The following is a 21,755-nucleotide window of genomic DNA, read 5'->3' as shown; positions in this document are numbered from 1 at the left end:
CAATTCAGAGTAGTAAACTGATGATGGTCGTTTAACTGTTGTTAACCGTGGTATAAACATCCGCCTGTATAGTTTAACCATCAACCTCACAGATAACCTTTATCACTAGTGATGCTACCTGCAATTCAGAGTAGTAAACTGATGATGGTTGTTTAACTGTTGTTAACCGTGGTATAACCATCCTCCTGTATAGTTTAACCATCAACCTCACAGATAACCTTTATCACTAGTGATGCTACCTGCAATTCAGAGTAGTAAACTGATGATGGTTGTTTAACTGTGGTTAACCGTGGTATAACCATCCTCCTGTATAGTTTAACCATCAACCTCACAGATAACCTTTATCACTAGTGATGCTACCTGCAATTCAGAGTAGTAAACTGATGATGGTTGTTTAACTGTGGTTAACCGTGGTATAAACATCCGCCTGTATAGTTTAACCATCGACCTCACAGATAACCTTTATCACTAGTGATGCTACATGTGCCTGAATTGCACAGTAGTAAACTGATCATGGTCGTTTAACCACGTGGTTAACCATGATTTACCCACAAACCACACTTTGATTTCTAAAGATTTTCTCAAGAAATCCAAGCAAGCATCTAAAAAACAACAAAACAACAACAACAACAACAACAACAACAACAACAACAACAACAACAACAACAACAACAACATCAACAACAACAACAACTTATCCTTAAGAACAATGTTAACGAAGTGGCTATCTGGGTTGATTGATCTCTTTTTACATAACAGGTCTCTACTGCTAACAATTAATGATCAGGGACACTGTTTCCCTGCCTATGTAAACAAGGCAAAGATTATATAACTGGCCCAAAGTCTATTGACAGTTGTGCTTTTCTATCTCCATTGCTAAGTGGATAATACCTTGAAAGGAATGGATTTTTTTTCTGAGAAGTTATCTACTAAATAAAGTAAATGGATGCCAGAAAGTAAATAACATGTAGCTGAGTACATGACAAACTGACCACCTCATTATGAATGTTACTCAAAATAGAACCAACAAATTACCCCCCCCCCCAAACTCGACTCCCGTATGTAAGCACAAAGCAGACAAGGTGTACATGAGATGAAAGTAACCATGGAGGAAGGAAAACAACATGTACAATGTACATGGTGTAGACATTATACAAGTGTTGCACGCTGTGACGGGGTCCACGCCTCCAAAATACTGCTGCCCGCATTGTGACAATGTCTAAGAAATCCTGTTCCATCACCCCCATTCTGAAACAACTACACTGGCTCCCTATCTCTCAACGAATCATCTTCAAGCTGATGCTCATTGTCCACAAAGCACTTAATGGCAAGGCTCCCCTCTATATTTCTGAACTTCTCCATGTTTACACTCCATCAAGAAATCTTCGATCAAGTTTCATGCTTCTTCTCATTGAACCCAAGTCTCAACACTCATGGGGAGACAGGTCTTTTTCTTCAGCTGCGCCACGCATCTGGAACTCTCTACCACTTAATCTTAGAACTTGTCTTTGTAACACAACATTCAAATCTCTTCTCAAAACTTATCTTATGTCACAGGTTTTCAAGGACTAATTTTTGTTGTGTCTGTTTTTCTTTGTTTTGTTTTTGTTTTGTTTTGTTATGTTTGTTGTTGGTTTTACTGCGCCTTAAACACCCAGCAGGGTGGATACGTGCGCATTACAAGTCTTATTATTATTATTATTTGTACACCCGAGGGGGAAAATGGCACCCGAGGCGAAGCCGAGGGTGCCATTTTCCCCCGAGGGTGTACAAAACCCATGGACCCCAATCACAGCATGCAACAATTGTTTTGTTATACCTTGCATTAATATTACTCTTCTCGAAGTTGTTATCTTCAAACATTATTTCGACAGAGTATGATTGTTTAATAAGCAGAGAACAAGAAACAACTCCTTACTGTTCCCTCGAACCCGCGAGTGTGTTTCGTACACAGCGCTGGAAATCGTCCAACATTTAGGAACGATCAAGGTGATGTACAATGGTTTGTATCACTTTTCATGTTACTCGAACCCCGAGCCATGTAACATGCGTTTTTGTTGCACGTCACGTGATTGGTTCTAGACCAGTTTGTTACCGAGGTATAACAACCATGTGTAAGGCATGATATTTGTCATTGGGTGTCGTGGCTGAGCGGATAAGAGCACCGAACTCAAGCTCTGGTGCTTCTGTTCAGCAGAGTGTGGGTTCGAATCCCGGTCGTGACACTTGTGTCCCTGAGAAAGACACTGTTCACTATAATTGTTTCTCTCCACACTAGTGAGGGGTAAATGGGTACCTGTGACGGCAGAGATGGTTCTTGTGATATATTTAGCCGAGTAGCACATTAATGTTGCACAGGCTGTACACTCCCCCAGGGAGCTGAGATGGTTTAAGGAGTGAATTAAGGCCCAGTGACCAGGGGTAATAATGTTGGAAGCTAAATGTTGAGTGGTTTTGCCTTTTTGGTGCACAGTGCCTTTGAGCAATTGTTTTTATATATGGCGCTTTATAGATGCTGTTATTATTATTATTACATGTGTAATGAAATAAACAAAATTATACATTAAATTTCATTCTTCCCTCGTAACCTACCAAACATATATTTTAGCTTGCGATATGAAATTGGTTCTCAATCCCAAGCCCAAGGCTCCGAATCAATGGAATCCCATGTCTGCAGGCTTATCCGCATGGAAATACATTATGTATGCCAACCAGTGGAAAACACACCCGGGAATCAGACGATTTCACACAACGGCTTCTTCCTCAAGTAACCAGAAATCTGCACCAAAATTGAAAGTACAAAAAATCCCAAGGTGTTCTCAGTTAAAGGTCAATCACGAGATAGAGGGCTCCGTTTGTAGCTGCGCGATTCATCTTAATTGGCTGGAAAAGAAGAGCAGAATAAAATGTTCGCTGACTGCCCTGAAAAGTGGAACTATTAGGTTGTATCTGAGGCAGCCGTTTATTGTAACGAACGTGTCCAGACTCAAAATAAGGAAACAAAAATATGACTAACACAACTGATAATGTGTCCCAGAGAAAACAATCCGACCGATATGACCTTTGAAAGATTAAGCCAAAACAAGTGAAAAGGGAAAGAAAATAACAGCTAAAGTTGTAAACAAGCTTGCTGCAGTGAAACCTGATACAAACGCTGGCTTTACACCCTGGAGGTATAAACCTGCAAGTCCCATGGTAAAAATACTCAAGTATGCTACAGCCTTTGGCTTTTTTGTTCTCCTTCTTTATTCTTTATTCTCAGCTAGCAAAGAAATCGTGGATAGTCAGAACTATTTGTATTCAACTGGCTGGGAAATCGTCTTCGGGAAAATTGGTGGCAGTTTGTTTGGGAATTATGAAAATGCCTGGCCTTAATCTGACAGAGGAAGCTTTGGAGAATTGCAGTCACGGCAGGAATTGTTTACAATCGAACGGTGCAAAGATGCAACTTTGGGTCAAAAGCCAAACACCTTCTTTATCAATTTTACAATTTGATATTTGATATTCTCACCGTGTGAGATTGAGTTAACCACAAAAGTTGTTTATAACCGTGGCTGAATATTTGCTCATTCTAAATTTAACTCTTTTGAATAGCTATTAAAGCCAAAATACACTTTCGGTACAGAAAAAAAAAAAAGTTCACAGATTTACAAATAATTTACAGGGTTTACAGAAGGTAATGGTGAAAGACTTCTCTTGAAATATTGTTCCATGAAATGCTTTACTTTTTGAGAAAACATTAAAACAATATCAATTCTCGACAGCGTGAATTACGGATTTATTATAAACACATGTCATGACACGGCGAAACGCGCGAAAACAGGAGTGGGTTTACCCGTTATTTTCTCCCGACTCCCGATGACCGATTGAGCCTAAATTTTCACAGGTTTGTTATTTTATATATAAGTTGTGATACACGAAGTGTGGGACTTGGACAATACTGTTTACCGAAAGTGTATAATGGCTTTAAATTACTTTTGACAGTTGCTGAATTGATTGTGACAAATCCACAATTGAAGAATACTTTCATTTCAGTCATTAAAATTTACAGTGACATAAATTCAGGACTCATCTGGCATGCTGGATAAAATCTGCTTGAAAATATGAATGCTTCATTTTTTTGCCAAGGTTCCCGTTGCCAGAAAAAATAAAAATACTGGCACAGATCATTACTTTTAAAAAGTGCAAATTGCTCTCCTCTCCTCTCAATTACTTTTTCTTATAGGAGTGCCGAAAGCAGAACTCCTTCAAATTTAAAGTGGATTTTTAAAAAAATTAAGGAAAAACCAGAACCAGAATAATCATCAGAATTCAGGAATGAACTAAAATATTCTGCTAACCAAATTCACAGATAAAAAACAATAGAGTTGCACAATGTACGTTGTAAAGTTTCTACAGAGTACTCTCTAGACTCTACATCGTTTCAAATACATTTATGTATTCTGATATAGTTTTGCAACGAGGGCCAAGTCTTTTCATCTCCAGGCCTAGCCTGATACTTCACCGAGGCAACGGAGGCGATTGCGTCTGTTGCACCTTGCCATTGCCTTGGTGCCCTTGAAATGCTCCAGTAGAAATTTACAATTTCCTCATAGGGTGCCCTTGCCAAAGAGAAAATGCCTTGGTGCCATTGCCTTGGTGCCCTTGAAATGCTCCAGTAGAAATTTACAATTTCCTCATAGGGTGCCCTTGCCAAAGAGAAAATGCCTTGGTGCCCTTGCCCTTTCAAAAACGAAGCATACAGCCCTGCATCTCTGTGATGGCAAGCTTGCTGCCTCTTTCAATAAAATCTGACGGTGCCATGAGACCAATCGAAAACCCAGAAATCGGGAAAGATCCTGGCAAATCACACGCCTACTTCCAACTATTTACATGACCTATGGTATTAAGGCACAGTAGTAATTGCCTCACATTTCAACCCCTAGCAAAGTCTTTCTCAAGGGCAAAGAACTTCAATTCTTACTTATGAAATTAAAACTGCAATCTATCAGAATACCTTTTAAATATTTTCAATAACTGCATTCGTAATCCTATAAGACCTAATGTACTCCCAATACCTCTGAGTTAGTTTCTGCGGTAGCAATTTCAGAATTCCCTCCAGCGCAAAAAATATAAATAGGCATTGGGGTCAGGACAAGATGCGTTCCATTAAATACTTCAGGACACCAGGGAAACATCTCTTTAGTAACACATTACTTTGATGAATGTGTACCAGCTGGCTTAAAGTAAAAACCTGCAACGCAAAGTCTTACATCAGCCCTAAACATTTTACATCAAAGCAAACAACTTACAAGTAAATCTAAGATATCGGCGTAGTGTTTACACACCTGAAGACGCAGGAAAATTTATATCTTTGGACGGTCGGAGCTGTCTGAATAGCTGGGGCAGTCAGGCAAACAAATCTCAATCTCTTAAGTGCCTTAGTGTTGCCGAACGCCACAAGCAAATTAAAAAAAGAGAGTGACATTCTCGACTCGTGGAATCGTTATCTCTGATGGGATCCTTTGAAGAAGTAAGCGCTGCGCTACGAAAATGTCTCCAAGAACAAAATTGTTGACAAGGCTGGCGCGAACAATCCTTTTTAGTTGTTTACTTTCGTAATGCAAACGTGTGATTAAAAACAAATAATGGCGGTTGACATAATAAAAACTGTCATGTAATGTTAAAGACAGTGTACACTTTTGGTAATTGTCAAAGACCAGTCTTCTCACTTGGTGTATCTCAACATCAGCGTAAAATAACAAACCTGTGAAAATTTGTGCTCGATCGGTCGTCGGAGTTGCAAGATAACTATCAAAGAAAAAAACACCCTTGTCACACAAAGTTGTGTGCTTTCAGATGCTTGATTTCGAGACCTCAAGTTCTAAACTTGAGGTCTCGAAATCAAATTCGTGGAAAACTACTTCATTCTCCTAAACTAGGTCACTTCAGAGGGAGCCGTTTCTCACAATGTTTTATACCATCAACCTCTCCCCTTTACTCGTCACCAAGTAAGGTTTTGTCCTAATAATTATTTTGAGTATTTACCAATAGTGTCCACTGCCTTTAAACATTGCGATCCGACAACATTGTAACATTGGACAGCTAAGGGTAGTTTCAACTTTTGAAGAAGCCGACACTGTCCACAGGAAAAATGTTTGATGCTTATTGTTTGTAAGAAATGACAAACTACAAACTAAATATTATGTCAGACTGATGATAATGTGGAAGTAGAGTACTTGTAAAAGGCTTGGGCAGAACTCAGGACCATGAGTCATCACCAGTCACTGACAAACTGGTCTGAAACTAGAATCAACACTTTCAAAGATAATGAAATGATGGCATTTTAGGGTCGGACATTTCCAACTTTTTGTAAACCCTGGAGTTATTGATTTTGAGGAGCTTTGCAAACAGTATCCTCAGCGATAGAGAAGTAGACCAAAGAGCAACATGTCCGAGTTACATCCTACATGTCTTAGGAAAATAACAGCTACTTCTTATACCAACCAGACATGAAAAATGCTAGATAATTCTTATCCATGCTCCACAAAATCTCTGAAAATCACAGCACTTTACTGATGACAACTTTAAAGTGGATTACTTGCCAATACAGAGCCACCTCCCACCCCCAAGTCGACTTCCAACTCACGATAACATTTCACATCGACTTGATTGGTTCTGAACCATTCCTTCGTGAATAACACCTTTCTTCTTTATTAAAGGGTCTTGATATCTTTTGTAGATCAATTCTTTTGGCCATGACATGAATCCTACTCACTGTGAATGAAGATAATATCATTTACCTGTAGAAGTTTCAGCTTCTCAAGTAGTCAATTTCTTTTAGAGAGAAAAAAAAAAGCAAATATTACAGAGTGGTGTTTTCAGAAGAGTCACGTAAATACGTTGTAATGCTTAAATAATGTCAAAAAAGAAAATATATATTTTTGTGACATTGTTTCACTAAATTATCAAAAACTACAGCACCTCAGTAAATAATATTTCAAGTTAAGCTTTCTACCAACATTATCATTAAACTGTGTAAATCTGTGAACATTGTGTTTTGTGTCGTACAAAAACTACCCAAACCCTTTTAAGTTCTTCAAAATGTAGAAATTATATCTTGCATGGGAGCCTCTCTCCAGGGGATATTAGCTCAGAACCAGCATAGGAAAAGCTGAACTATGCTTGGTTAGACAGACCTGGGTAATTCAATTGATTTTTGACAGCTGATTGAGCGGGGTTCGTTCAGCCTTACAGGGCGGGGCATCTTCGGCAGGAACATTAGCTGGGAAAACGTCTCAGTTATAACGCAAACCGTCGTCGTTCAAACGGTGAATGATGTGTAGGGATCGCTGACTGAAAATGTGAGGGGTTTAGTCTTCATTCAAGCAAGGATTTAAGTCAGGGTTGTTATTTTCTTCAGCTAGTGTTCAACACTGTTACATGGCAGGGAGTAGTCTTCAATCAAGCATTTTCTTAAATGTAAAGATTTATTAACGTCTGCCACTGCACAAGAATGTGTGGGAGGGGTTAGTCTTTATGCAAGCATGATTGTACATGTAAGCACGGATTTGTTTTCTTCAGATACTGTGCAAAACATCTGAAATAATGTTCTCTTAATTATTCTTAAACAAGACTGTGGGAGGGGGTAGTCTTCATTCTAGCATGTTTTTTTAAAGTCTGTATGGACTGTGATACTGTACAACATGTCAAATGGGTAAGGGGCTAGTCTTCTTTCAAGCACAGTTTTAAGTATGGACTCTTAATCTTCCAATACTGTGTCAAATGAGAATGTACATTTTGTACAGTCTGCATTCGAGCATGGTTTTTAATATAGACTCTTATTCTTCTAGCTGTGCAACATGTAAAATGGGCAGGGGCTAGTCTTCATTCAAGCATGGTGTTAAGTATGGACTCTTATTCTTCTCATGCTCTAAAACAAAATTGTAACTTGGCAAATTCCAATAAACAAATAGGCAAGCTGAAATAAAAATAAAAAAAATTAAAATCCCTAAGTTGAACAACTGCACTCTAAAACAGGATAGAATTATCAATTTATGCGCATTATGAATAAATCAGAGCCGTTTTTACCGCTATTTATTCTTCTTCCCAAAACCCGAGGGTGACTGCCTTCCCCCAAAAATACATTATTCATTATGCGCTGGATCAAGGTAAGAGAGCTTGTAAAATCATCGTTTAGAATGACCATCAAAATTTTAACGATCGATCTCGTCTGATAAAAGTTTGTTTGATTGAGGCTCACTCCAGTGTAGATTTACATGGATAGCTCATTTGGGTGAACGCCCGTAACTACAGACGAGTTTTCGTTCAGATGTGTATCGATAGTATGGATTAACTACAAGGATTTAACTGATCCTAGGGTATTAGGGATTCAATCTAAGCTTAAATGTAGTCTGGACTTGCGATCATCATTATGGAAATAAATTTTTTGACAAGAAACTAAATGTTGAAAAAGTAGTGAAGGCTGCCTGTACAATGTAAACCATCAAATACCCCCAACATGTACAGCCAACCTATAGTCCTTTAATCTTTAAGAGTGGCTGTTTCCTATAAGCCTTTTTGAGGTATGGCGGACACAATGCTACAACACTGTAAAGTTGTGGTAAATTTGTGCGCAATGTTTGTGCGTATTGACCGTAGAAATAGAACGTATGTTATTCAGTGAAGTGCGCATTTTAGGCGTTTACACGTAAACCTAATTACCACCAACATGGTGAGCGTGGCATGCGGCATGTGACGTGCGCGTATCACGTCCGCCATACCTCAAAAAGCCTTGGTGATGATGTATGTACATGTAATTCGACATATCTCTCCGAGTGGTATGTAGTACACCACTGTACACATCTCCCGAATTGCATGCAAAAGTTGGCAGCGCTGTCAAATATTTGGTTTTAAAAATGACTTGTAGAGCAACCGGTACAGGTACTTTACACAAATCATTCATACATTTTTTTTTGATCACTGCAGTCATACCTTTAATGATTTTCACTTTATTAAAAAAAAAATTGAAAGACGCCGAGTTGTGAAACTCAACAATGCAATCTACGAGGAAATAAAATTTCATCAAGTACTCATCATCTTTCTGCAATAATGCTGAGAAGTCACTTTCTTAGAGTCTTGTCGTAAAATCGATCGCTGATGAAATAATTGATCACCTTGAAGCAACAGATGCAGGATGAGGACAGTGGCATGAGTCAGAAAAGTCTAGAATCTTGCGGCTTTGGAAGATTTAAGGGACGGTGGAACAGAAAAGTCTAGAATCTTGCAGCTTTGGAATATTTAAGGGACGGTGGAACAGAAAAGTCTAGAATCTTGCGGCTTTGGAATATTTAAGGGAAGGTGGAACAGAAAAGTCTAGAATCTTGCAGCTTTGGAATATTTAAGGGATGATTGGAATAATATTATTCAGAGTTAAAAGTCATGTAGACTTGCAGCAAAGAGCAAGAGGCACAAATGCAATTGAGCAAGAGGCAAAAGGGCAAAGAGCAAGAGGCACAAGGGCAAAGAGCAAGATGCACAAGGGCAAAGATCAAGAGGCACAAGGGTACAGAGCAAGAGGTACAGAGGCAAAAAGCAAGAGACACAAGGGCAAAGAGCGAGAGGCAGAATCGGACAGAGCAAGAGGCACAAGAGCAAATAGAAAGAGGCACAAGGGCAAAAATCAAGAGGCACAAGGGCAAAGAGCATGAGGCACAAGAGCAAAGAGCAAAAGGCACTTGAGAGCAAAGAGCAAGATGCACAAGGGCAAAGATCAAGAGGCACAAGGGTACAGAGCAAGAGGCAAAAAGCAAGAGACACAAGGGCAAAGAGCGAGAGGCAGAATCGGACAGAGCAAGAGGCACAAGAGCAAATAGAAAGAGGCACAAGGGCAAAAATCAAGAGGCACAAGGGCAAAGAGCATGAGGCACAAGAGCAAAGAGCAAAAGGCACTTGAGAGCAAAGAGCAGGTCTTGAACTTTGCTCTTCAAGGGGCACAAAGGGGCACCTCTATGAGAAACATGTAAATTTGTACAGGACCTTGCACCATGTGCACAGGGCACCACAGCAAAAGTACACGGCACTACGGTGGGTGCCCATGGGTTATTTCGGAGCCTGCAAGAGGCACAATGGCAAAGAGTAAAGGGCACAAGGGCAAAGGGAAGTACAGCTCCAAGGTCAACAGTAAGGACATTCAATTGCAGAACATAACATAATGAGACTTTATTCATCAGCACACATTTAGGTTCGACTAAAGGACATTGGATTGATCCATCTCGGTGAAGACAGACTCTAAGTACGTGTGTACGTGAACATTACCTACCGAGACAGTTTAACGAGTGACTCCGACCCTGGCCGTTTATCACACTCCCTTCAAACCCAACATTACATCTTCACCCAGCACATGAAACCTAAGACATGCGTCGCCTGGTTCATGTTGTAATTGAATATGCGCTGTTATTAACTTAGCAAAGAGATCAAAAAGACCCTGGTCTCCCTGGAGCACAGTTTTTTAAGGATAACTGCAGAGGAAAGTCTGCGTTTTTGCCTCGAGACTGACACTAAAATACAATCCTGTCTTATTTATCTCTACTCACATGTCCATTATAGAGTGTGAAATTAAAGCTGCAGTTTTTAAAGATGCTCAACCAATAACAACAATTAGCTGACTGAATAAAACCGTGAGAAAATGGTTTCGATATTTTACATTTTCTTCTTACAATTTTTTTAAAATTTAACTTCGAGACTTGTCTTTTTTGTAAGTTGTTCATCAGTCCGATAAAGAACAGCTCATGAGATTGGGTTTCGTATTTTGTTCAGTTTAAAACTTTCTTCGACAGTTTCAATGTTGAGTTACCAACTATGGTGTGGGATTTTGTTGGAGCGAGGAAGGCTCCTAAAAAAATCACTCATGGGATCAGGCACACCACCATAATAATGCATCAGATAGGGTGTTGAGTTACAATAATGGCAATGGATTTTTGTTAGAGCCACAAATGATGTTTCCAATAAATTACCCAAAAAATTAAGGATTCACCTTATAATCTGAGTATTGAAATTTCACACATACTGAAATTGTACCAGACAAAAAAAACACCTTCACAAACAAAAACCTTAAATTATGGCACAGCAATGCCCCTTCAAACTAGTTATTTCCCCCTCATCACGCCACCCACCCCGTTATCCTCTACTCATCTTAAATCCATCACTCCGACCCTATCAGCAGTAAGACCACACCAGGCACTGACAAGAGATTCCATCAACGCCTTGCCTCAGATTTATTGATCCTCGTCCACCGTGATTTCCAAACTGTAAAAGTTACATGCCCCGCATCTCAAATATCAAACCGTTATAGATATTATGTCTTTTTGTTTTTATTGTCAGCGAGAAGGAGAGTGTCTGTTACAGAGCTTTGTGTGACTCCGCTAATAAAAAGGGGTCACCTTTTTACCAAGGCGTCATGTTTCATTTAGGCCACACTGCCTCTATGATGTCACTTCTGAGCCTGACAATACCATAATTACATTAACTGGTGATGTCCATGAAAAAAACACCGAACGAGCGTTTGAGAATTTGATATCTGTGGTGTTAAATAGTTTTACAGTGTAGTAGATTTTAAATGTTTTGATGGAATAACGAATATATCTCCATAAGTATAGTAATAAGGCTGACTGTCTGTATGTATTATCTTTATCATTACATATCATGAGTGTTATTATTAAAAGTGATTTCAGAGTATCATGAGATAGATAGATAGATAAAATGGTTTATTAAAAAAACTGTCCTCGCAGCACAAAGGCTGAATTACAACAATTTTACAATAATTTAAAAATTGAAATTAAATAGGAGGCAAAATGGTTAAAAAAAAAAAAAAATTCAGTACTACTTACAGTCCTTTCTCCTGAAACGATCAGAGCATACTGATCGAAACGTTGAGTTGTTAACCACCGGTTTTGCTGTTAACCACCGGTTCTTATCAGAACCAACAGGTTCTTTACAGGACCCAAAAAGAGATTACATATTGGTGCTGGCGCAAACCTCCCTTAAAGTTTCAACTCCTACATTTACGTCCTCTCTTCGCCCCCCCCCCCCCCCCCCTCACTCATAACACCAACTGTGACTTGCCTGTGTGATTTCTGCAAGAAATTCGTAATGCAAAATAAACATATAAAGTACACTGTACCCTAAAGATCCACACAGGTAGATTGCAAATTTTTTGAAAGGCCTGCCAGGCTACCTAAAAAGCGCAAGTCTAACCAGCACTGAAGAACTCATGTAGTGTTCAGACACTGAGCAAGAGACAGCATCAAACCCCCAGTGCGAGTAAGTACACTGTCATGACTGTTCAAACATTCATATTTATCATCATACATACAGTGTTTACCGTGCCCGTTCAAACGTGAGCTATAGTCCATCGAAAGCACTTTTCACACGAAAGCAACTTAACTGGGGTCCCTTGCTTAATTTAAGCATGGTTGTAAAATGTAGAAATGTTTGACAAGATTTCGCAAGAGAACAAGGACAGAAGAAACAATTGTTTTCCTTTCACACTAGGTACATTTTGTAAATTTGTACAACCATGTTACAATTTAGCAAGGGACCCTTGCTAAATTGCTCTCATGTGAAAGGGGCTTATTTAGTACTACATGTATGTACTGTACTTCCAGTTACACCTTCCTCCCTTTTTTTGCAAATCCTTCCACCTTTTGAGAACTGAGAAGTCTCCCAAATTCTGAAAATGTACTCTGCGGCAGTAGAGAAGTCCCTTGAATTCCCAAAAATTGTATATAAATACTCGGTAGTAGCAATAAAGGTCTCAACCAACATAATCTACCCAGTAAGTCGATTTACACATAATATTACTGCAAACTATTGATACCTCACCATGCAATGTGTCAAATGCGCTAAGCTGTTCAACTTCCTTGGATGTGATAGTAGTTCACAGGCCTGTATGCTGATGAGGAAATTATAAATTTCTACTGGAGCATTTCAAGGGCACCCAGGCAATGAACAGGGGCATGGAGGCAATCACCTTTGCTGCCTCCGTGAAGTATCAGGCCTGCATGTACATCCCAAATCTCAGTGAAGGATAAAGAAGGACTAAAGATTCTTTCACTCAGCAATCACTGAACTCTGTTCCACCTCGTAGAATAAACACAATAATTTAAACAATGACAGTTGTCTAATGAGATGGCACTCTGTTGACAAACCAAGTCAGTTTGTTTACACAATACACTGAATTACAACTATAATCAATTTAATGGTTAATTTCGTCTATAACTTGGCGTCGCTCGAGGTAATAAAAAAATGGGTTTAAGGCTTGGGTCCCAACCCTAATTAATGTTGAAAATATTTAATCTCTTGAAGAGAATATTGTCGTGTGTAAGATACATGTAGTCACAAAAATGTAGAGTATGAGTTTTAAAGCATTGCTTGCATCAAAACAATTTGGTAATGGGCTGGTTTAACCATGGATGAGCGGGGCTGTATGCTTCGTTTTTGAAAGGGCAAGGGCACCAAGGCATTTTCGTCTTGGTAAAGGGCACCCTATGATGAAATTGCAAATTTGTACTGGAGCATTTCAAGGGCACCAAGGCAAATGACCAGGGGACACGGAGGCAATCGCCTTCGTTGCCTCCGTGAAGTATCAGGCCTGGATGATATTTGATATAGTTGGAAATTTCAGTAAAATGTTTTGCTCTCTTATTCTAGACCCAGAACCTCCCTAATGTTACAATTCAGGAGGTTTACAGACTCAGTGTATCACCAATAAATGCACAACTACAGCATTGGACACAATATGGACTATTTATTTCACCCTTCGGAGACTACTTTATTCTATCAAGAAAATTGAAAGGCTAGAGATTTTGAGAAAATCATGAAATCAGGAGAAAATCCTGACAAATCAGCTACCTGATTTAAGAGGGATGACGTAGTTTAGGCCCTATCTACATTTTTGTTTGTCCATGTCCATGTACATGTATTGTTTAGCTTAATTTAAGACTATTTGTTTTCTCAACTAAATAAACAGAGCAAGCTTTCAAATAAGAGAAAAGGCCTTGTCTTAAATGATGATTAAACATCAAAATCAGTCCCTCCAAAGCACAAACCACCCCTCGCTCTAAACTAACACACTTCACCCACACATCTACATGCACAGCTCCATTTCTTAGTCATACTGGTTTAATTTGATGACACTTTATGATATACTCTGTCTGTCGGTGACCTTTGATGAAGTGGCAGTTGCTTGTCAATAGCTCAGGGAATGTTTTGTTAGCGGCAGTCTCAAGGAGCAAGTTTCTTAGATGTTGGTGTGAGATGGGAACTTTAGCTGACAGCGTAAAAGAGAGAAAAATTATTGCCTGAGTGGGGAGAAAATTGAAAGCTTTTTTGTTGGATTGTTTAATGGGTCGAGGCCGAGGAGAGGTGAAAAGAGCAGTCTGTTCCAGGAAGGCTAATGGCTCGTACTTCTTGAAGAGGACCTTGTGTTATTTCTCATGTCATTAAGATGCCATTTTTGTTGTTATTCATGTAGGTGAAGATTATGGCAGTACTCTGGACAATGAGCGCAGCAGGGTTTTGTGTTATTTCTCATGTCATTAAGATGCCATTTTTGTTGTTATTCATGTAGGTGAAGGTTATGGCAGTACTCTGGACAATGAGTGCAGCAGGGTTTTGTGTTTCGAAACACATTATCATGTTCAGGTCCACTGAGGCGAAAGGCAGGGAAAGAAACCACTGATTCAGCATGGTCAAAAATGTTGGCTTTTACACAAAAAGACACTTTTCAAAGATCTGTTTTTCAGTGTAAGTACAATAGACCTCAATTATGGAGCAGCCATCTTGTAGTTCTCTCTCATTCAAATCAATGTAACCAAACTGTGGCCATCCGGAAATGGGGCTACGGCTATGGCTATGACTGTTGCTAAAGGGTTCTGCTAAGGAAGTCCTATACTTCAACACATGATAACATCTAGTCGTAGCCATAGTGGTAGCCCCTAATTCTGACATGGCCTGATGGTAGAATAACAAACATGGTTCAGTTTCGGTATGATAAAAAAACACCAGCTGCAACTTATGCCATATTTGTATTTGCAGCAACGGCTACAGCTATGGCTGTTGCTAAAAGTGTTTCTAAGGACATCCTATACTCTATCTCCGCACTGACTGTTTTTGATACCACACTGAATGATCTACAATACTCCTTGAGAATTTGTCAAGGGTCATGTTACAATCGATGAGAGGATCAAGTGGTAGGATCTAATCAAAGTCAAGAGCACGTTAAGGACATACTTGAAGATAAAGACTCAATATTTCAAAACAATCTCAAGAAGTAAAGGACTAGTTTACAAAAACAGAAAGACAAGACGACATCGATCTCGCTGTAGAATGCTGTTTTCTTAACCAAGGTCACATGAACTTACATGTGGTGGTGACATAAAACTTCTATAATCAACAGGGTATTTCACCAACCCTATAGGTGTTTAAGTTTGTGTAAAGCGTAATGCTGATCTAAAGTAAAAAAAAAACAAAGAAAGATACAATAAAGTCACCTGTGAGCTTTCTGCTAAATAGAGTGTCTCTTTCTTGAGAAAACACCCAAAAACTTTCAAGGTTTTGAAAGCCAACGGGGCAACTAAGCCAAGGGGCAACTAAGCCAAGGGGCAACTAAGCCAAGGGGCAACTAAGCCAAGGGGCAACTAAGCCAAGGGGCAACTAAGGCAATGCCCTCTTTGGCCTGAATGTAGTTCCAGGCTTGCTCTAGTTGATTTTTCTTTGTTGAACCCCGAACCATTTAAATCTTTTTACACACAACACTAGGAATGTTTTCTTTATTTCATTTTTTTATTTTTTATTTTAAAGATAAATAAATTTAAGAAATATCTTGTTTAAACACAAATTTTATCTTTGACTCAGATATTTGTGGCTAATTTTGTTGGCGAAAGATCGGACAGGAATAATCAGGGTGTTCCTCTACATCTTCTCTAACCTACCCTACTCCCACTGCCCCCTCCTTCATAAACTCCACCCTCCCTAAGACATCTTGTCCTTCTCTGTTCTAAAAAAAACGACATCGCTGCTTCCAGACATTCCTATAATGTAAACAACTCGATAAATTGATTTGAGAGTGAATTAAATCTGACCAAGTTTGTCTCTGACTGTCTTACGTTAAATACGACTGAATAAATTGATTTGGGGATGGAATGAAATTTAGGGCGGGCTTGTCCAAACACAGTGGCCTGAATAATGCTAAGGAGGCCATGAAGTGTTATCTCACAACAAACCTGAGAGCTGCGATCTGGAACTCCAGATGGGACCAAGGTAATATTTCCATACTCCAGGTGTCCACTGCATAAATGCCCAACTGCAATTTAAATAATCTTAGACATTCTTCACTTTAATATTGTCAACATATTGACAGGGCATGGACCCTCGAGAAAAAGGGGACAAAAACTTGAAAGAAAGAAAAATTGCAATTCAGACAATTTTTTATTGAGCACAAGTTCGCCTACACAGAAAAACATTCATTGGCACTTTGCTTGAGCTACAATGTACAATGTACGACTTCACAGCCTAAACATGAATAAAGTATGTTTGCTGGGTGTTCACACGTATGCATTTTGTACATGCTGGCAGGTGAAGCTAGTACAGTGTAACACACTTTATCAATCTTTTACAGAAACAGCCCTTCCTGTGAGTTTTCTATTCACTTTAGTAATGCAATACAAACAGTTAATAATAATCTTAAAGGCAGTGGACACTATTGGTAAATACTCAAAATATATTTTTTAGCATAAAACCTCACTTGGTAAGGAGCAATGGAGAGCTGTTGATAGTACAAAACATTGTGAGAAACGGCTCCCTCTAAAGGAACGTAGTTTTCGAGAAAGAAGTAATTTTTCACGAATTTGATTTCGAGACCTCAGATTTAAAATTTGAGGTCTCAAAATCAAGCATCGGAAAGCACACAACTTCATGTGACAAGGGTGTTTTTTCTTTCATTTTTATCTCGCAACTTCAACGACCAATTGAGCTAAAAAAAAATCACAGGTTTGTTTTTATATGCATATTATGTTGAGATACACGAAGTGAGAAGACTAGTCTTTGACAATTACCAATAGTGTCTAGTGTATTTAAATGGCTTTCTGAGGGCAAAGATATTAAATATCCTATTATTAATATCAGCTCAATTTGTTTATCTTTCCAAAAGGCAGGTTAAGAGTATTTGCTTACAAATGACCAAACCTGTCAGAACGTCTTGCCGACTCCCAAACACAACACCATCGCTTCAAACTCTATTAATATTCTTAAATACCCCTCCATCCGCAAAATAAACAAACTCTTCAAACATCCCAAGCTATTTTTTCTCCGTCCCAAATCATCGCCCATTAACACTCTCACATCTTCAAGGACATGAGAATACCCCCAACGAGAGGAAGCTGGAAGTCGTAATGATGGCCGACGATGATTTTTCGTGACAAGGTGCGAAGCGAATGGCATGCATGTACGTGCTCTTCGTGGTGCGAGCACACGTGTGTACTTTACTTGTACGTGTGCAAGAACACGCCGTTTGTTAGCTCAGGTGTGGGTTAGCATCTTTGCACTAGGCTCCTTCATCGAAGCTAAGCGATTAACATAAGAAGAGTTCCAACACTTGAAAATGGATTCATCAGTATTGATATCATTCAGAGCTTGCTCACAGAAGGTGGGTTCAAATTCAAACCCTGTACTGACCAGTCACTATGATTATTTGCTTGGGCAAGATACTTAAATACAGATATGCAAATATTGAATTTCAAAAAAGAGTAGCATCTCCCCGCAGTTAAGGGGAGTGCATCTTGGTCTTCCAAAGCCAATCTTTCATTAACTCTCCACAATGCTCATTAGCTCATTTTCAGGCAGTTTTAGATTCAGATGAGATATTTGTGCAGTGGCTAGCAAGTGGGAACAACCCTCCTACCTACTGTCCGAGTGTTTCTGAAGACAACCAACCAAAACCCCACTATGCCACAACCGGGTAATATTGAGACACACACATTGCCACAATGATGATTTCCGACAGGTAAATATGATGTACTTTCAGTTTTACAATTCAGATGAGATACTTGTTCAGTGACTAGCCAATGAGCCCAACCCTCCTATATCTGAGTGAACTATAGACAACCAACCAATACCCCACTATGCCACAACTGGGGCATTTTGGGGCACATTTAGTTGCCCTAAGTGCTTACAGGAGAATGGTAAACTGGAGGGTTTTTTTTCAAGGTGACCAACCGATATCCCACTCTGCCTCAACTGGGGCATTTTGAGGCACATTTATTTGCCCAAAGTGCTTGGTAAACTGGAGACAACCAACTCAAACCTCGCTATGCCACAAGTTCAGGAAAAACCACGGGGATAAATCAGGCACAGCAAACAGAATAAGAAAATGGACAGAGAAACAAAAAATTACCCTTCACTCGTTGGATGGTCCTTGCTGTATAGTTTGAAGCATCCTACTGGAGTGTTAATTTGAATCTAGCTTGTCATTCATCTGTCTCTAGGCTTGTTCATTCTACGTCAGAGCACACATCCTCAATCAAATTTATTGTTTAAAACGATTTCAGAACTATTTCTCCTTGAACTGCCAAAGCTTTTAAAATACGACGATGAATACGTACATTAAAGACAGGCTCCAAGGTCAAATTCAGTTTTGTGATGCACTCATTTTTCAATTAGAGTCCTCAAGAAAGTAGGAACAAATTTCAAGTCTCTAACCTTGCGGTGTAAAAAAGCCATTTTATTTCAACCTCTGTCAGAGAGAGAATTTTTAAACTTGGCCTTCGAGAAAGAGTCTGCTAGTAGGGTCAGAAATGTCAGACCATTAACTATTTTTTGTAGATAGTTTAAACATGACGTCATCGAGCATCAAAAACAAATGGGTCTGTATAGATAGAGACATTTTTAAACTTGGCCTTCGAGAAAGAGTCCGCTAGGGTAAAAAACATCAGCCCATTAACTTCAGTCCTATATTCTATCATTGCCCTGAATATCGCACACAATACATCTATGTCACTCGGTATCACCTTACGAAAACGATTGATAATTTAAATGATGATTTCATGCGTGAAGTGATACATATCTTTTATCATCTCGCTCGGATGCGCTCAAAGTTTTGTAAACAGCTCGATGGGATCCCCTTATTCTCAGCTGTTTTTACATGACTGACAATAATTTGCTTACCGGACACTGAGTTAGTCTTGGTTCGCTGCGTCCATCCAACTCTGTCAAAATCTACCTGCTCTGGTCCACCAGTGTTTAAAGGTACCTTTGGTAATTGTCAAAGACCAGTATTCTCACTTGGTGTATCACAACATATGCATAAAATAACAAATCTGTGAAAATTTGAGCTCAATGGGTCATCGAAGTTGCAAGAGAATAATTTTTTTTTTTTTTTTTTTTTTAAATGCTTTTTTTCTTTTTCTTGCTTGTCTTTTATATATGAGTTGCCTGGCTTGGCTGGTGGGTAAAGCGTATTCCTCCTGTGGAGGGTGTGTCTTGTTAATTCTCGTTATTGTCCCGAACCAAAAGGTCAGCCACTTTGAAAGTGACTTTTTGTCGCTATTGGCTTTCCCTGCCAGGGTTCTTGTCTTTTGTTTCGTCTGTAGTGTTTTGTGTTCCACCCCCACTGGAGGTGTTTCCTACACAATCCTTATATCTGCCCGCAGCCAGGCCAGGTTTCTCAGTAATTTGCTAGTGTTTTTGCATATTTTTAGCTGTTCTCTTTCTATAACCATTGTATTGCTTTTTCTTGTAAATCTTTGATGTGCAATTTTTTAATACTTGTTTGTGTTTTTTTCATGTTTGCTGGCAAATAAAATGAAATGAAATGAAATGAAAAGAAAAAACACCCATTGTGGCACAAATTTGTGTGTTTTCTGATGCCTAATAAAAGGCTCGAGGCCGGAAGTCTTCTCATATTTTAGTAAAAAAATTTTCTCTTTCTCAAAAACTAAACTACTTCAGAGCAAGCCGTTTCTCACAATGTTTGTAGGCCTATACCTTAAACAGCTCTCTGTTGCTTGTTACCAAGTATGTTTTTTCTGCTAATATATATTTTGAGTAATTACCAAAAGTGTCCAGCAGCCGATTTCACTAAAATGCTAGGATTAATCCTATCTCGAGTTAGGGTGAGTAACTCATCCTAACTTAGGACGGGTTCAATGCGTCCTAACTAACGTCTATGGTTACGGAACTTAACTCGCCTAGTCCTAAGATTAATCCTACATGAAAGTTAGGAAGAATTTAGTGAAATCGACGGCAGTGCCTTTAAAACGCTGCCTCTTAGTTATGGTACTGACTTGGCTTGGACGCAGTGTACCCGCTAATCAACTCTCAACTTTAGCGACTCACTGGGTTCACTGAGCCGGGATGTTGTCAGAAACACGAGACAGTCCATTATTACATGTAGATCTATTCTTACCCCCCCCCCCCAAGCTATCTATAAATGGGAGCTGTCAGCTTAGTATGTTCTGAAGGATAATCTCTGTAAACGCTCACCAGAAAATGCGGGGATTGTTTTAACACAGTGGGTTGGAGAGGGTTGAGGAATGGGTTGAGGGTGGGTTTTTGGAGTGGTTGGGTTTGGGAGTAAGATGGAGAGTGGGTTCGAGGGAGTGGGGTAGTAGGGTTTGGGGAGTAATTTGGGAGTAGGGTTGGGGGTGGTATGGGGTAGGGCTTGCGAGTGACTTTGGGTAGGGTTTGGGAGTTCAGATAAGTGTTTTGGGGAAGTATATGTAGTTCACAAAGTGTTCTGATGTACTTGCTTTGGGTTTCCAGACATTTTTGTCAAGTACACGTACCTTTCAATTAGTTCAAAAGCAAATTGCATTTAAAAAATCGTGAATTTATAACATTTTTCTCGTCATCAATATCAATTTGTTTTGAAACTGAAAAGGTTGCCACACAATAATGCTTGGTGTAGAGTCACCAACAACAAAAAGTGGTCCGATTGAACGACTGACCAATCAGAAAGGGAGCGAGGGCAGCAGCATTAGCCTCTGATACGATCAGCTGTCGTTGTTGAACTAGATACGAACTTGCCGCACCGGCTTTGCGCTTCATAGGCTCTAAATCTCTGATATCACCCCGGGGGCGGAGAGGGGCAATCTTCAACACACTGTAATGACTTAACAAAGTGACAGCTTCGAAGCCTTGAATATTCTGCCACATCGATTGACGTCGTGGACAAGTCCGCTTCCCGAGAAAGAAATGAAGTCTTTACGGGGTGATTTATTAACATTATTAACTCAACCTAACACTTTGGATTGGGCTCAATACAAATAGATCCCGGAATCTTCAAGGACTTTTTATTTGAGCACCAATGGGCAAAAAGTAAAAAGAAATAAATTGAAATACGGTACAATTTAATATTCTTGAATGTAAACGTTTTTTGAAAGAGAAAGGCATGGGCTCTAAGGCTTTACATCCCCAGTTGAAAGACAAAGCAATTATGGTATTTAAGTATCTTGCTCAAGGATCGAGCATCCCGACCAACCAAACCAGGATAAGAACCCACACCCTGTGATTGACAGAACTTGAGTATGGTGTGCTAGACAGCTCAGCAACAATACTCTATGAAATGTGTGCATGGTGTATCCCGCACAAAGTTGTCCCGCTGCATGTATCACATATCAATGCAAAAAATCTTAATACAAGTGTTTATCATACATGGGGTTCAAAATTCTAACAACTGTCCAAATTCCTGTTTGCCAAATAACAAGGACGAGGAGTCTGAG

The 21,755-nt window shown here is 39.4% G+C and overlaps 1 protein-coding gene across 1 annotated transcript in view; it reads right to left on the bottom strand.

Moving 5' to 3' along the window:
- Window positions 1-21,189, bottom strand: part of LOC117302667 (high affinity cGMP-specific 3',5'-cyclic phosphodiesterase 9A-like) — a 78,281-nt gene extending 57,092 nt beyond the window's left edge. Inside the window, exon 1 of the mRNA XM_033786649.1 lies at window positions 20,982-21,189. Within this exon, the coding sequence (XP_033642540.1) occupies window positions 20,982-21,189 (208 nt within the window). The remainder of the gene's footprint in view (window positions 1-20,981) is intronic.
- Window positions 21,190-21,755: the final 566 nt, after the last annotated feature.

Source organism: Asterias rubens, chromosome 18 (assembly GCF_902459465.1).
Source record: "Asterias rubens chromosome 18, eAstRub1.3, whole genome shotgun sequence".
In the NCBI taxonomy this organism is placed as follows: Eukaryota; Metazoa; Echinodermata; class Asteroidea; order Forcipulatida; family Asteriidae; genus Asterias; species Asterias rubens.
The sequence above is the reverse complement of the archived record's forward strand: the minus strand, read 5'-3'. Positions and strand labels throughout refer to the sequence as shown.